Source organism: Acipenser ruthenus, chromosome 6 (assembly GCF_902713425.1).
Source record: "Acipenser ruthenus chromosome 6, fAciRut3.2 maternal haplotype, whole genome shotgun sequence".
NCBI classification, from domain to species: Eukaryota; Metazoa; Chordata; class Actinopteri; order Acipenseriformes; family Acipenseridae; genus Acipenser; species Acipenser ruthenus.
The window spans coordinates 29,494,280-29,511,087 of NC_081194.1; the positions used below are offsets into that span (position 1 = coordinate 29,494,280).

General features: G+C 45.7%; 1 protein-coding gene across 1 annotated transcript in view; it reads right to left on the minus strand.

Moving 5' to 3' along the window:
• ush2a (Usher syndrome 2A (autosomal recessive, mild)) overlaps positions 1 to 16,808 on the minus strand; it is a 387,586-nt gene that overhangs the window by 208,871 nt on the left and 161,907 nt on the right. The window contains exon 32 of the mRNA XM_034017082.3: positions 5,773 to 5,932. Within this exon, the coding sequence (XP_033872973.3) occupies positions 5,773 to 5,932 (160 nt within the window). The remainder of the gene's footprint in view (positions 1 to 5,772; positions 5,933 to 16,808) is intronic.

The window sequence follows — 16,808 nt, forward strand, 5'->3', positions numbered from 1 at the left end:
GCTCCCCCCGCAGCAATTTCGCTGCAGGAGAACGGGTGGCCGGAGCCCCACGGAGGGGAGCTGCCGGCCATGAAGAAGGGGGGCAGGTCTGGAGACCACCCCCAAAATTTTTTTGGCCAGAGGAGCCGGCCTGTGCGCGGGCCATCGGAACGCTACGGCTGTTTAGGTGGGAGGAGGACATCCCGCTGTGGCCGCCACCTTTGGCCCGTTCCTGCGCCGGGACTGCTAGCCGGGACTTTGGGGACTAAGGGGGGAGGTGGCCAAAAAGGTAATGTGTGCTGCGCACAAGGGGGGGCATGTGTGGCGGAGTGTCCCGCCCCTATGTATTTATTTATTATTATTTGTATTTGTTTGCGGCGCGGATAAAAGCGCCGCATCATTTGTTAGTTGTTAAGAACCTGCAGCTGCCCGTGCTGCGGGGGGTTGAGTGTAGAGAGGAGAGTACGGGAGAGCGGAGAGAGAGAGCGAGGAGAATATAACGAACAATTGCTATATAAATAAGATATACTTGTTTCTGTTTGTTTGGCCATCGCACCTTTTTGTTTTGTGTTTTGTTATTGTTTAAATCTTTTGTTTTGTTTATTTATTTATTAAACACACTGAGTGCCGTAGCATTCAGCTTCACCCGCCCCCATCCACTGTTTTGGTTCAGTTACTTCCTGGTCCGTGACGTCACCACACCTCACCACTGCAAGCTATCCTGCCACACCCTGTCATATTAGAATTACATTTTCCAAATCTGGTTACGCCCAGGGTTCCTTGGCGTTTTAGCAACCTGCTACTTTCTGATGAAAATTTTTTGGATACAAACTCAACTTACATAAAAGTGAATTATTTCCAATCAATCCTGCTGCAACAAATTGTCAATTTGCTAATCTACCTTTCAAAATTACTTATCATTAATTTACATATCTAGGAATTTCTGTAACAAGGTCCAATGTAGATCACTTTAAATCTAATTTCACTGCCTTACTGGAACATATTCAAAAAGATCTTAACCGCTGGTCCAATTGCCTCTCTCACTTGCTGACCGCATTAATTCAGTTAAAATGAATGTGCTACCTAAATTCTTATATCTTTTCCAGTGTATTCCTATTTTTATTCCTAAATCTTTCTTCAAGACGCTAGATACACTAATCTAATCTTTTATATGGTCCTTCCTTCAAAGGCCTAAACGGTTGGGAGGATTGGCCTTGACCAACTTTCAATTCTATTATTGGTCAGCTAATATTCATTGTATCACATACTGGCTCCACTATCATCTACAGCAGACAGAGCCTGTCTGGCTATTAATTGAAGCTGCTTCCTGTCAGCCTACGTCTTTACCAGCATTGAAATGTTCCTCACTGCCTCTTTTCTTCACACAGTTTAGTTCTAACCCTGTAGTAAAACATTCCCTTAAGATTTGGGCCGAGTTGAGACAGAATTTTGGTTTTCAGTCTCAATCAATGTTCTCTCCAATTGCTATAAATCATACTTTTGCACCCTCTTTGAATGATGTTTCCTTCCAGGCATGGCATGGTAAGGGTCTGAAATTTGTGAAAGATCTGTATATTGATGATAATTTTGCTTCTTTTGAGCAACTTTCTCAAAAATGTAATATTCCAAATACACACTTCTTTCGGTACTTGCAGATTCGACACATTGTGCGTAGTAAGGTGACTCATTTCCCTCATTTACCAGTTGAATCCTCCATCAATCCTCAATGTAGGGGTATGATTTCTAATATTTACAATTTTATTTTTTCCTTACATTGTCCTTCAATAACTACTAAAGGGCTGCCTGGGAGCAGGACCTTGACTTTAATTTTACAGACGACATTTGGGACTCTATTATTTTAAGAGTACACTCCTCTTCTATTTGTGCATGTCACGCTCTGATTCAATTCAAAATCCTTCATCGCATCCACATGTCCAAAACTAAATTGGCAAACATTTATCCTAATATTGATCCTACATGTGATAGATGTAAGCAGGCTCCAGCCTCATTGATCCATATGTTTTGGACCTGCCCCAGGCTAGCCGCATTTTGGAACTTTGAGACCTTCTCCCGAATTTTTTATTTGCCCATTCACCCCACACCACTTATAGCAATATTTGGTGTTACTTCCTTTGTCCAAACTCCAATCCAGCACCCTGGCTTGCGCATCTCTTATGGCCTACCACCTTATTTTGATGAATTGGAGGCAGGCTGCCCCACCCTCTCATGTTCATTGGATTAGAGATATCATGCAATTCCTCAAACTTGAAAAAATCAGATTTACTCTTAAGGGATCTAGTATTAAATTCTATACTGCATGGCAGCCCTTTCTTTCATATTTTGACACTTTACAACTTACAGCCCCCAGTCCCTAACTCCTATTATTGTTGACTGCACTTTCTCGCAATAGTCTGAGACCCAGCTCTTTCCCTTTATTTATTTATTTATTTATTTATTTATTATTTTTTATATATTTATTTTCTTCTTTCCCCTCTCTATAGGGTCCTGTATTTAATGCAGGTACTCTTGTTCATGTACTGTATGCTGTACACTTGTAGGTAATGCTAATAAGATGATTTAGCCTATACATTTATTTTTGTATTTTCAATTATGTCACCAAACAGAAATGCAGTAGTCTTCAATGACTTTGTTTTTCTCATTGTTTCTGTATTATATTATATGTTATCTTATTACATAAATAATATAAAACGCCATGTATGGTTCTAAAAAACAAAAACAACAATTAAAATAAGCTCCAGCTGGAGCTATGCAGCCTGTGGGGAGAGCACAAAGTCAGCCGAGTTATGTTACTGGATCCCTGGGAAAGAGCGACTCTAGCCACTGGCTTTACATGGGGCACAAAGCCGCAGAGCGACATAACAAGCAGTAGGCTGTAAAGCACACAAAATGAGTAATTTGTAAAAACTATTACAGTGATTAGTTAAAATATCACATATTGGGGTAGGTGTACTAAGATGTGCAGGGCAAACATACCACAATTTGCATTTTCATTGCAACGGCGAGCAGGCCTCCCCCGTGGTCGCCTGGGATGGCCTGCTCGCTGTCGCCTGGGGATGCATGTTCGCTGTCGCCTGGAGATGCTTGTTCGCCGTCGCTTGGGGATGCCTGCAAATCACCGCCCGGGGATGCTTGCTCGTCATCACCCGGGGCTTTGTTGAATCCAGCAGCAGCATTTGCGCTGCCGGAAATTCTGGGGCCGGAGCCCAAGAGAAGAGAGCCACCGGCTACAGAGAAGGGGGGGAGAGGTGAGGAGACCACTACCACTGCTGAAGTGTCCCGCGCTGCCAGCATCAACACCATCGCCCGGGGATGCCTGTTCCCCATCGCCTGGGGAGGCCTGTTCGTCACTACCTGGGGGTCGTTTGCTGCTGACCACCGGGGATTTGCTGTGGCCTCTGGCAGAGTATGCCACACCACTGTTAGCATTTCCGCTGCCAGGACCACCTATGCTGGAGGAGTCAGCCTTCCCGCTGTCCGCATTGCAGCTGCCAGCATTGCCACCGTCATCAGGTCCACTGCCACAACCACCTATGCTGGAAGAGCCAGCATTTCCGCTGCCAGGAATGCCCCAGCTGGTGGAGCATTTCCGTGGACAGCACTGACACTGACAATATTGCCACCTGTGGGCCCAGTGATACCTCCGTTCCTGGCCCAGGACCTTGACCAAGACTTTTGGGCTTTTAAGGGGGAGGTGGCCTTGTGTGCTGTGCACAAGGGGGAAGATATGTGGTGAGGTGCCCCGCCCCTGTGCGTATTTTTGTGATTTATGTTTTAGGTGGTGTGTTATTGTTGGTGTGTATGTATTGGTGCACGGGGTATAACGTGGGCTATGTAGCATGGGTGATTTCAAATGTATCAGTTGTATTTAGTCACAGGGATTGCACAATCACTTCACGTGCAGATAAAATGTGGATTAGTATGTGGGCACAGGGATTGCACAAATTAGTTCACGTGCTGGAATGATTAAGTGAATGATTAATTACTAATTGAATCCCGGCACAGCTGTATATATAGATGCACAAATCACTCAGGTCGGGGTTGGGTGTTCAGAGTGGAGAACGGGAGAGAGGAGGAGAATGAAAAACAAATTAAAATTGCTACGCATGCTGGTTCTACACCCTACACCAGCCCGTTACTTGCTATAGTGTTTGTCAGTGTTTGCTTGTTTGTCTGTTTCTTTTAGCCAATGTGCCTTTTGTTTTGTAAAGTGTTTTGTTTGTTTAAACCATTTATAATAAACCGGCAACAGTGCATTCACCCACCAATCCTGTCTGTCTACTTCCTGGCCTGACATCACCACCAGCCAGCCTGTTCACATGGTCTTTAGGAGGTAAATACCCATACGGTAATGGTTACATTTCCTACTTGAAAGGGAACCACTGTACACAGTACAATGGCAATGCCCATTCTTCATCTCAGCTGATTACATTCCACCAAAGCTACCTGACAAATGCCTGGACTGGAGGATCGAGAATTCAGTAAGGAGGACTAAGTAAATGCAGCAATTCAGGGCAAAGGGAGGTACATGGGAATAATGCATTTGACCAACACCACAAAATGCCTGATGCTCACTGTTCAGCAGGAAATAACATGTTACAGTAATCTGAAGGTAATAAAGACCTCAATTGTACATGTACATTTCATGATATTTTATTCATAATGTGCCTTGCTTTCACTGGACAGCCGTATGGCACATTGAAAGTACAAAAGCACTTTCAATGTGATTGTTACAGAGTAAAAAAAGGTGAATCAACAACTTCAATGGAATGTTAGTTCTAGTCTGATACATCCTGTTCAAATTGTATTTTACATGTTCAATCTAAACAAATGAAATAAACTGATTGATCTTGGAAGTGGGTTTTACACTGTCAAAGGATCACACTTCATTTTGGTATTATGTATATGTTTTATGCAAATAAAATAATGAAATAAGGCCAATAAAATAATCCAGATTTTAAGTGACAACTGACATCACGTAAACCAGTGGTTCTCAATCCTGGTCCTCGGGGACACTGCCCTGTGTCTTCTGGTTTTCATTCCAACTGAGCTCTCAATTACTTAACTAAACCCTTAATTGAACTAATAATTAGTTTAATTAGGCCTTTTTAATTGTTTTCTGCTATTATACAGTTGGATATTTCAGTTTATAACTAACTTGAAATCTGCAACTTTTTAGAACAATTAAAAAAGTCTAATTAAGCAAATTATTAGTTCAATTAAGGGCTTAGTTAAGTAACTGAGAGCTCAGTTGGAATGAAAACCAGGACACAGGGCAGTGTCCCCGAGAACCAGGATTGAGAACCACTGATTAAACAGCATCCTGTACAAAAATACTACTGTGACTAAACTAGAAGGTAATGGGCACAGAAAGATTTGAGTATGTATTTTTTCAATCCAAATGAGTGTTGGTTCTGAACATATGCCCACAGCCTCATTACTAGACTCTTTGATAGAACACTGTCTAATAAAAGGTGAGTAAATTCACCTTCATAACGCATGACATGTTATGCAACACAAAAAAAAAAAAAACATCATGGCGTCCCAAGGACAATGCTTTAATGAGGGTGTATATGTATTTTAACTTGAAGAAAATCCAAGCAGATGATAAAAGGTTCACAGCCCCACAAAACTAATCACTTTGATGCATTTAATCACAATAAATTAAATTTTCTGTCATAACCCCTATCTCTTCTGAGTTACTGACTGAACTCTCTGGAGATTTTTTTTTATATATAGACGAGTGAGCTTAAGCAAAAACTTGAATGTACTTACTGCACATATATGCTTCTTGAGTCGAGAACAGTAGGAATGGGGCTGTCAACATGAGTTGGTGGCAGCTGTGCTGTGAACAAGGTGACCTGGGAACTATTGGTGCAGCCAATGATGGTGCATGCAGTGAGAACAAACCAGTGTGGAGTGTAAACGCCCAGACCTACAGGAAACAAAAACACACCGTTAGATGACTCCACATTTGTATCTGTAGCCACCATTGTGGATGTTCCTGATGTGCTGGCTCGCCCCTTGTTTACCTGACAGTCAGAATGGCCAGTGTCTGAGGCAATAAGAAAGTCTGATATTGCTTTTGACAGACAGCAAAGATCTGTACTGGAACAAACTTGCCATCATATAAAGTGCCTGAGCCAATGTGGAACACTGTTTGCATTGTGAAGGAAACATTTGTCACCCTGACACAATACAACAAATCAGACTGGTTTTGTAATTAAATGTATACTGAGTGCAGTGACAAATGAAGAGATGTTGTTAACAGAACTAAACATCAACTTCAAATTATGTGAGAGGCCAGGCTGTGCGAGTGACTTTACCTTCTAACAACATTGGGGTCGTTTGGACCCAGGATCCTATCAAATTTATAGTTGGACAGTACACCCTACACAGTAGTAATACGTCTTAAGGAAACCTGAGTGTTATATTAGCTTGTGTTGTTAATCCCTTTGCAAGGCTTTAGATGGCTGGTTCAATTGCCATGTTTGTCTATAGCATGCATGACAGATGACTTAAACAATGATAGCCTTATAAAGAGCCAGCAATGTTTGATCATAAACAGTTTCTAAATGGTATGCCATGCAAGATTAATATGGTATTTAAAATCTTTTTTTTTTTTTTTCTTCCATCACATACCCCTTTTTATGGGTTAAGTGTTATAATTCCAACCTCATTTCAGCATTATGTTATTTTATCAAGAATGTTATAAACACAGATTGCCGTCACATAAAATCGCTATCAGTCAGTGCTATTAATCTGTGGCTGTAAACACAGAAACAGTTCTGTACATTTTGATGAAAGTAGAACTCCTGCAGTAATTACCGCAGACATGGGTTATCATCGTAAAACAAAACAAGCTCCACAGCTGATTTAAACCACTTTAAGAAGCATATATCATGATGGATTCACCTTTTCAGTTGTCATGCCTGTCAAATGAATTATTATAGAACCCTCACTAAACAAAGTGCATCAATAGCCTGCTAGAAAACATTAATTTAATAATTAACGCTTTGTACTATATTTAATAATGGGATCCTGAGAACTATCAAGATATTCGTAGAGAAAGATCAATTTATTGACAAAAAATACCTGATCTGAAGGGGTAAAAACAATCCCCAGGACAGCGTCACTGGCAAGGCTGTTATGACCAGGAAGGAAGACTCTGACACAGAAGTTTAAGCGCTATTGCACACTTAATAATAAATAAAACAACAATAAACAAAACACGGGAACAAACAACCCGGCACGGTGGCCAAAATAAACTGTTGAACAAAAACAATTACGCATAGTTTCAGGCCGACCTGCTGCTTCCACTGAAACACGGCATTATAAACTCCCCTAAACACCAACGATACACCAATATATCAATACACAGCACACCAACATGTACCTTCACCTTCATTAGCACCAACATTAATTCTACCCAACACCATTAACACCCCTTATATACCCTGTGACTGGTGCCTAATTAATCATCACTAATCAAACAAATTAATAATTCCCAAATGTTTTTGCAAAGAGGAATTTAACCCCATCCCTGCCAACCCAATATTCCCCATACACACCCACACCTGGGCACCGACCACCTCCCCCCTTAAAACACCAACCCCCTCCCCTCATGTCCATCTTTCTTCATATGGATTTTTGTGGGCGGGATGGAGGGCTGGTCAGTTCACCTTCCGGCGCCTCCTTGAAGGGACGAGACCTGGCAACAGGGGACCCAAACAACGTGCCAAAGACAACTGGAGCACAGGCTGGTGCCCGGACTGTTGCACCAGCAGGCCGAGGTGAGAGAATGGAAGGGGAACCAAGCAGGAGGCAGGGGGAACCCCAGTGCCATCAGCTGACAGCGCAGTGACCTCTGGGGTTTCGGGGGAGAGCAGTAGGTGACCAGGCGAACAACTCTGGCAACAGGTCGAGCAACAGGTCCAGACAGGTGGAGGCAGTCTCTTCACCTCCTCCCCCCTCTCTTTTCCTCCCTTTTCTGGCAGCAGCAACCCTTGGGCCCCCAGTGGCAACGATGTCAGCAGCAATGCTGACAGTGGTGGGAACACTCCAGTCCTGGCAACGCTGGCAGTGGAAATGCTGCCAGAGGTGGGGAACATTCCAGTCTTGGCAATGCTGGCAGTGTCAGCACTGGCAGCGGTGTGAGGCCCTCCTGCAGTGGGAACACTGGCAGCAGCAACGCCGGCAGCAGCAACACTGGCAGTGGCGCAGGGCACTCTAGCTGTGGCCACGCTGGCAGCGGTGCAGGGCACTCCAGGAATTCTGACAGCAGCAACGCTGGCCCCTCTGCACATGCAGCTGGCAGGGGTGCGGGGTACTCCGGCAGCAGCAATGCTGGCTGTAATGCTGGCTCCTCCTCCTCCCGAAGACCACTCACCGAAGGGCACCCATCACCCCTGGACCTGCACCCTGCCGAAGCCCAACAGACAAACACAGAGGTCATCCCCAGCTGGGTTAGAACAGGGCTTAGTGCAGCCGGACACACAGGCTCCGTTGGCGCCCTTCACCCCGGTCTGCTACTGGTGCCATGAGGCCGGTCATGTCGTGCAGAACTGTCCCGCAGCAATGGAATGTGACGTGGCCTCCTTCTTTTCAACACCGGAGGCAGGTAAGTCTCGGGGTAATGGTTGGGAGGGACCTTGTATCGTTGAGGTAATATGAGTACCCACACATTAGGATACAGACCGACTTTGATTAGAACTGCTCTTTTGGCGGGAGTGTCTTGGGAACTGTGGTTATCTCCTGTATCCATGGAGAAACCAAAACATATCCCACAATTAAAATATATTTGACTGTCGGAAGTCAGACAAGCTGCGTAAACGTGGCTGTCTCAGACAAGTTACCGTATCTGGTAATTCTGGGTCGAGACTGGCCCTACTTTAAAAATGTAATGACTGAGAAAGTGGTGCCAGTCTCTGGTAAGACCACTGGGGAAGCAGGGGACTCTATTGCCTGAATTTTCCCGCTGCAAGCTGATTTGTTCCACTCTTGGTTCTGCCAGAGTTTTAATGACTTGAGTCAGTGACTCGACTCGAGTCAGTGATATATCTCTTATAGCCTGAATTACCTGAGCACTTATATCAAAGCTGCTCCTTTAAGTGCCCGATATGAGTCAGACGTAGTCTCCGCCCCCAGGAGACGCATAAGGCTCAGCGCCATGTTCTGTTCAGGCCTGCTGCGTTGGCGTAAATGCAGCGACCTTGAAGGATAATGGTTACATTTCTATTTGAGGGAAACATTTCAAGTACAAAATGTAACCATTACTGAATGGGATACAATACCCAAGCTGACGCAAGTGAAGGACTTGCAGCACCGGCAGATGTGCTAAAAGAAAGATAAACTGCCTTTAGCATTCTGGCCGAGGACCGATAAGGGTCCATGGCATATAGTTATTATTATTATTATTCATTTCTTAGCAGACGCCCTTATCCAGGGCGACTTACAATCGTAAGCAAATACATTTCAAGTGTTACAGTACAAGTAATACAATAAGAGCAAGATAAATACAATGACTTTGGTTCAAGCAAGTACAAGTGTGACAAAATACAATTCAATACTACAGCAGATAACAGTGACAGTGATAGTTACATCAAGAAACGATTAACTACAAAATACTACAGATTAAGCACTTGGCAGATTACAGTACTCTGAAGTACAGGATTAAATGCAGTAAAATAGGGGGCAGATAAGAGCAAATAAAGCGCAATTAAGGAAGGGTGATAGTGTCCCAGGGGAAAAACAGAGGAGTTCTACAGGTGCTGTCTGAAGAGGTGAGTCTTAAGGAGGCGCCGGAATGTGGTCAGGGACTGGGCGGTCCTGACATCTGTAGGTAGGTCATTCCACCACTGCGGAGTGAGGGTGGAGAAGGAGCGGGCTCTGGAGGCAGGGGAGCGTAGAGGAGGTAGAGCCGGTCTTCTAGTGCAGGCGGAGCGGAGAGGTCGGAGTGGGGGTGTAGGGAGAGATGAGGGTCTGGAGGTAGCTGGGTGCAGTCTGGATGCGAGCTGTGATCGGTAGCCAGTGGAGTGAGCGGAGTAGTGGAGTTGCATGGGAGAAGCGAGGCAGAGAGAACACCAGGCGGGCAGCGGAGTTCTGGATGAGCTGGAGCGGACGGGTGGCGGACGTAGGGAGGCCAGCCAGGAGGGAGTTACAGTAGTCTAGGCGGGAGAGTACCAAGGCCTGGACCAGGAGCTGGGTGGCGTAGTTGGTGAGGAAGGGTTGGATTCTTCGGATGTTGCTCAGGAAGAAATCGGCAAGTGTGTGCCAGAGTGGAGATGTGCTGGGAATAAGAGAGGCAGGGGTCCAGGGTGACTCCGAAGTTCTTAGCGGAGGAAGAGGGAGAGAGTGTGGTAGAGATAGAGAGATCAGAGGAGGGGGAGGAGGAGGGAAAGAAAAGGAGGTCAGATTTAGAGAGGTTGAGTTTGAGGTGATGCAAGTGCATCCAGGAGGAAATAGCAGACAGACAGGTAGAGATACGGGAGGAGATGGTGGAGTCAGAGGTGGGGAAGGAGAGGAAAATCTGAGCATCATCAGCATAGAAATGGTATGAGAAACCATAGGATACGATGAGGGGGCCCAGGGAGCGGGTGTAGAGAGAGAACAGGAGAGGACCCAAGACTGACCCTTGGGGGACTCCTGTTAAGAGAGGGTGAGGTGTGGAGGTTGCTCCACGCCAGGTTACCTGGTAAGTGCGGTTGGAGAGGTAGGAGGAGAACCAGGCCAGAGCAGTGCCAGAGATCCCCAGGTCAGCGAGAGATGATGGTAGAATAGAGTGATCAACAGTGTCAAAGGCAGCAGAGAGGTCGAGGAGAATTAGGACAGAGGAGAGAGAGGCAGCTCGGGCAGACTTAAGTGAGTTGGTGACAGACAGGAGGGCAGTTTCAGTGGAGTGAGCAGAGCGGAAGCCAGATTGGAGAGGGTCGAGCAGAGAGTGGTTGGACAGGAAAGCAGAGAGCTAGCGGTGTACAGTCCGCGCGAGGGTTTTGGAGAGGAAGGGTAGGAGGGAGACAGGACGGTAGCTCTGGAGGGAGGTGGGGTCGAGGGTAGGTTCTTTGAGGAGGGGAGTAATAGAGGCTTTTTTGAAGGCAGAGGGAAAGAGACCAGAAAGTAGAGAGGTGTTGAGAAGGGAGGAGGTGAAGGGAAGTAGAGCAGGAGCAGCAGCTTGAAAGAGGTGAGTGGGGAGGGGGTCCAGGGCACACGTGGTGGGTTTGTGACCCTGGAGCAGGGAGGAGAGGTCAGAGTCTGAGAGGGGCAAGAAGGTGGAGAAGGAGGGTGAGTTAGTAGGGGATGCAGTGGGTGTAGGGGTTGGAGCAGGAGAGGTGCGGGGGAGGGAGAGGTGTTAAAGAGTTTGCGGATATCTGAGATTTTAGAAGAGAAGAAGGAGGCAAAGTCATCAGGGGAGAAAGAGGAGGGAGGAGGAGGGGGGGAAGGTTTAGGAGGGAGGAGAAGGTAGAGAATAGTTTACGTGGGTTGTTAGTGGAGGCTTGGATTACAGATTGGAAATAAGTACATTTAGCAGAGGAGAGAGTAGAGGAGAAGGAGGAGAGGAGAGTGCGGTAAAGGTCTAGGGCAGCAGGGAGTGTGGTTCTCTTCCATTTCTTTTCAGCAGATCGCAGTGTGATTCTTGCTGAGCAGAGTGCAGAGGAGAGCCAGGGATGGGGAGGGGAGGGGCGAGCAGGTCGGGAGGTGAGGGGACAGAGGGAGTCGAGGGAGGAGGTGAAGGAGGAGAAGAGGGTGGAGGTAGCAGAGTCTACGGAGAGTTGTGAAAAGGAGTCGATAGGAGGGAGGTGAGAGAGAGAGCAGTGGAGGCAAGGACAGAGGGGGAGAGAGAGCGGAGGTTACTGCGAGAGGTGACAGTGGGGGTAGGAGGAGCAGGGAGAGGGGGGAGAGACAGAGAAAAAGAAATGAAATAGTGATCAGAGAGGTCCAGGGGGTTGACAGAGAGGGTGGAGGGGCAGCAGGCCCTGGAGAAGGTGAGGTCCAGTTGACGGCCAGCTTTGTGGGTAGGAGGGGACGGAGAGAGACAGAAGTTGAAGGAGTGAAGGAGAGGGAGGAATCCAGCAGAGTAACTGGGGTTGGAGAGATGGATGTTGAAGTCACCTAACAGGACAGCTGGGGTAGACAGAAAGGGGAGGGAGGAGAGTAGATAGTCGAGTTCATCCAGAAAGTGAGCGAGGAGTTGAAAGGGAGAGGTTAGTTGGACTGCATGAAATTCAAAGGTATTAACAGAGAGTGAGGAGAGATCAGAGGGGACAGAAAAGAGTAAGGAGGGAGCGAGGAGAAGACCAGTCCCACCTCCCCGTCCAGTGAGACGCGGGGTATGGGACAGGACGTAGAGAGGACAGGGCAGAAGGAGTTATAGCGTTATCAGGGGACAGCCAGGTTTCAGTGAGAGCAAGGAAATCGAGAGAGAGGTGGGAGGCAAAGGCAGAGATGAAATCAGCTTTGTTAGCAGAAGAGTGACAGTTCCAGAGTGCACCAGAGAGTGTGTGGGAGGGGGGGAGAGGCAGAGGGATGAGGTTAGAGGGGTTGGAGGAGCAGCAGCGGAGAGAAGGCAGAGGACGAGGACGAGAGGACAGAACAGGGATGTGAGAAACAGTCATAGCAGGACAGGCAAGACAAAAGGCACAGTAGAAGCAGTGGGGTGGAGGGTACAGACCTGACTATTAGATGGCTTCGTCCGGAGTGCTGTTAGGTTCGGATCTATTCGAACAGCGTCTCGGCGCAGGCCTCCCCTTGCTGGACTCCCACAGCTAGACTCCCAGCTCTTTTGTTGAGGCTCTTCGGTTTGCTGGCGCCGAAATAGGCTGCTTGATTAATGTTACAGCTGCAAAAGAACCAACTAAACTATCTTGCCTGAGACGCTGGTTACCTATAGACTCCCATAGCTAGACTCCTGGCTCTTTTGTTGAGGCTCTTCGGTTTGCTGGCGCTTCTTGCTAGCGCCGAAATAGGCTGCTTGATTAATGTTACAGCTGTGTGGCAAAAGAACCAACTAAACTGTGTGGAAACCAATCAAATAGCAAATCAACTTCTAATCAATTTAACCACTCACCTGGTACTAAATCACACACTAACTCAGCTAATTCAAACACCACCTTACAATGTTACCAAATGTAGTTAGTTTAAAATCACTTGAAGCAGGAACTTACCTATCTGCCTTGGTCCCTGGTTACCTGTAGACAGTGAGAGAGAATCCTCATGTGGTGTATATGCTGCAAGGTTACACTGAGTAACCTCAGCATTTAACACCAGAAGCACAAAGGGGTGCATGGCTAACTGCCCCAGGACTTAAAGTGGAACATAATAAAAATGTGTTAAAGAGCAGAATGCGTGGCTGCTCTTAACACTCTGGTCTTAAAACCAGGGTTCTGCTGATCTATGACATTCAGTTGGTAAAAGTATGAGTCGTGGCCCATACTGCAGTGCTGCAAATGTGTGTGGCAGATGCACCCTGGAATAAAGCCCAATAGGTTGCAAGGCCTCTTGTGGAGGGACCAGTGACCTTTTCTGGTGGGAACAAGTTAGCTAGATCGTATGCAATCCTGACAATGTCTGCAGTCCGGGCATGTAAGTGGAACTTGGACCCGAAACAAATAAATGATTGCTTGAAATGCTTTTAGGCACATATCAGCCAGACGTACAGGTAATTGATCACTCTGATGCCTTTTAGTCTCAGAGGTCCCATTATAGCATCCATGAGCTAGATAGAGGCTGAACGGCAGCACAGAGAACTCGTACGCGGTGCCTTTAAAGGTGAACCGCAAGTACTTCCTGTGGCTGGATCTTATAGGGATGTGAAAGTAACCGTTTTTGAGGTCCACTCTAGCGAACTAGTCGTCTGACCTTACGGACTGCAAAAGCTGCTGCATACTGAACCTTCATACTCTCAAGTACAGATTGAGCTGCCTGAGGTCAAGGATCGGTCTGAGGCCGACATCCCGTTTCGGCACCAGGAAGTACCTGGAATAAAATCTTTCTCTCTCGCTGTGGGTGAAAAATTGTAATTGCCCGTTTCTGCAGTAGGGCCGCCACCTCTGCACCGTGTAAACAGTTCTGGGTATTAGTTCTAGCACGGGTTGCAGGAGCCTGAATCTGCTTCTGGGGCTGAGGGTACTTGTTTTGCTAATTCTTTGCTGGCTTACAGGCTGGAGGCTTCAGATTGGGGGGGAGGCATGCCATCTTCTTGGAAGACTCCCATGTTTGGTGAAAGTGTTTTAGTATCTCATCCGTGGCTGGCTGAAACATATGCCCCGAAGTTACAGGTGCATCCAGTAACAACGCTTTGTCCTTGTCAGATACTCAAGCCTGAGCAAGCTAGAGCTGCCTTCTTGCCGCCACCAATGCAGCCACATTCCTGCCCGATATCTGACCATTGTACTTAGATAACTGGAGCAGGTGGTTATTGACCAGGCTCAGTTCATCTAACTGGGTCTATAGTCAGGGGACAGAGGACAGAGATTGTAGCAGCATGGACTGGTAAGCCACCAGTATGCTACTGTAGCTACCAAGACGCGTGCAAAATGCCACTTAGGCCTTTTTCAGCATCATCTCAGTGATGCGGCATTACTTATTGGGACATGAAACGTCCCTTTGCAGCAAGGACAGATTTGGCATCTGCACCACAGAGGCAATTGAAGCTTCAACAGGCAAGGCCCAGTTTATCTGCATCGTGCACATTATACAAACTGTCCAGTGACCTAGAGACAGCCGGGGCAGTTGCTGGACAATTGCACGTGCAAAACATCCGGGAGAACCGGGGGGGCAGGGCGCTGACACACAGCAGTGGGAACCCTATCAAATATAGAGCGTTTAGGCTCATCTGATTCCGTTATCCTCGGATGCAGCAAGGGACAAGGTGTCCTCCTGCGCTGGTTGTGGGTCAGGCAATGGTGCCTGATCCCTGGGGACTGAGACGGTACTGGTACTGGCTGATATTGGCTCTGGTACCGACCAGGTCACTGGTACAGGCTCTGGTACCGACCAGGGTACAAGCTCTGGTACAGACTGTATCATGTGCATGATACATATTTAATTACTATATAGTACACACACATTTAGTCCCTTCAGATCTGTAGACTTGTGTAACCTTTTTCAGTACTGGAAACATCAAATTAATAATAATAATAATAATAATAATAATAATAATAATAATAATAATAATAATAAATAAAAACATTTGTAAAGACGCCGACATATCTGAATTTTGTTCATCGTGGTTTTCTTTTGAAACTTCTCCAACCACATGAAAATAATTTGTTATTTTCCTCATCTTAGTTTGACAAGTTTTCAAACTGTCTGGAAATGAATAGCCATCGCACTGATAAATCAGTGAAATTGGCAGGGTATGGGATTTGTAGTTTTTAACAGTGAACAGTGGACACCAAGAAACTACATTCCCAGAGTACATTACGATTGTGCTATTGTGTTTTTTTTTTTTAATGTTTTATACTTTAAACAACAACAAAAAAAACACGTTAATTTTTTTATAGAAAACCTTTAGGAATTTCTAGTGGCACACATGCGCCTAAATTAAAATTAGTAGCACTGTAGAGCCCTTTTGTTATGTTGTTTTCTTTCTGATTTAGTTCCTGAGAATAGTCGCCACAGTTATTATTATTGAGGTGTACTTGCCGCTCGCTGTGTGTTATTGTTTTCTGTAAAACCTTGATATCCTGTCAGTTAAGAAAAGGCTTAAAGCAAAAGCTTGTTTTAACGTTGTCTTTATTATGCCGGCCAGAGACCCGCGCTTACAACTGCACTATTCATATTTTCTACATTCTCTTTAAATTCTCAAATTAATAAATCGAAACCTGGGTAGTAAAAATAGGCCCGGGCAGCATTGGGTAATTTAAAACCTGGGATTTACCCGGGTTTTAGGGTACCCATGCCGACCGCTAAATCTCGGGAAAGAGGCGGCGAGTGTCGTCGGCTTCGCACAGCAATCAAGGCCACAGAGGGGACTTAATAGGAACCTAAGGCTAAGAAAGAATGATACGCTTAAAATAAGCAAATTATTTCAAAATATGAAATGAGACAGAAAAAGTGAATATATCCACTTATCTCCATAGTTATGACTTAAGAGCTCACTCCTTCCTCCGCAAGGCTGAAAGAAAAATGGCACTCAGGTAATTCGGGCTATAAGAGATATATCCCATTTGGTAACGGTTACATTTTGTACTTAAAAAGTGGAATTGATAAAATAGTGCACACCAGTGGCCTAATGTATTATGTTTCTTTAGTATGAGTTTGAATCCAAGATCTGCCTAGAAACTGAAATCTAGAAATGTGGTATATTAAGGTTTTGCTTTGCAAGGAAGATCACCCTCCTTGATAATCTGGAAAGCTGTTAAATGACAGAGATGAGAAGAAATGTCTACACGTAACAGAACACTCCTGTTACAGCATCATTGCCAGTATTTTTGTTTATACAGGCTTGCTTACACCCACACCTATCCCAAGCTAAGGCAGCTGAGCAGAACGATAGAGTTTTGTATCATGACCCTCATGTAAATGCAGCTCAATGAGCCAGCAGTTCTTTTGTACCCCTGGGTAAGGTGTTCCACTGCAGAAGGATGTCTCAACAACCACAGCAGTCAAGGAATTGTCACACTTGAGTAAGTGTAGAAGGCAACTGGGTAAAAACATCAGAGGTCAATGAACCCACAACCTTACCGAAACATGGCCAAGAAGTAAGTAGCGGGGTTCAGAAAAATATAGCATTACACATCCCCATGTGTTGCTACAACTTGTTAAATAACATACCTGTAATTTTTCTTTCCATTGTTAACATTCTGACAACT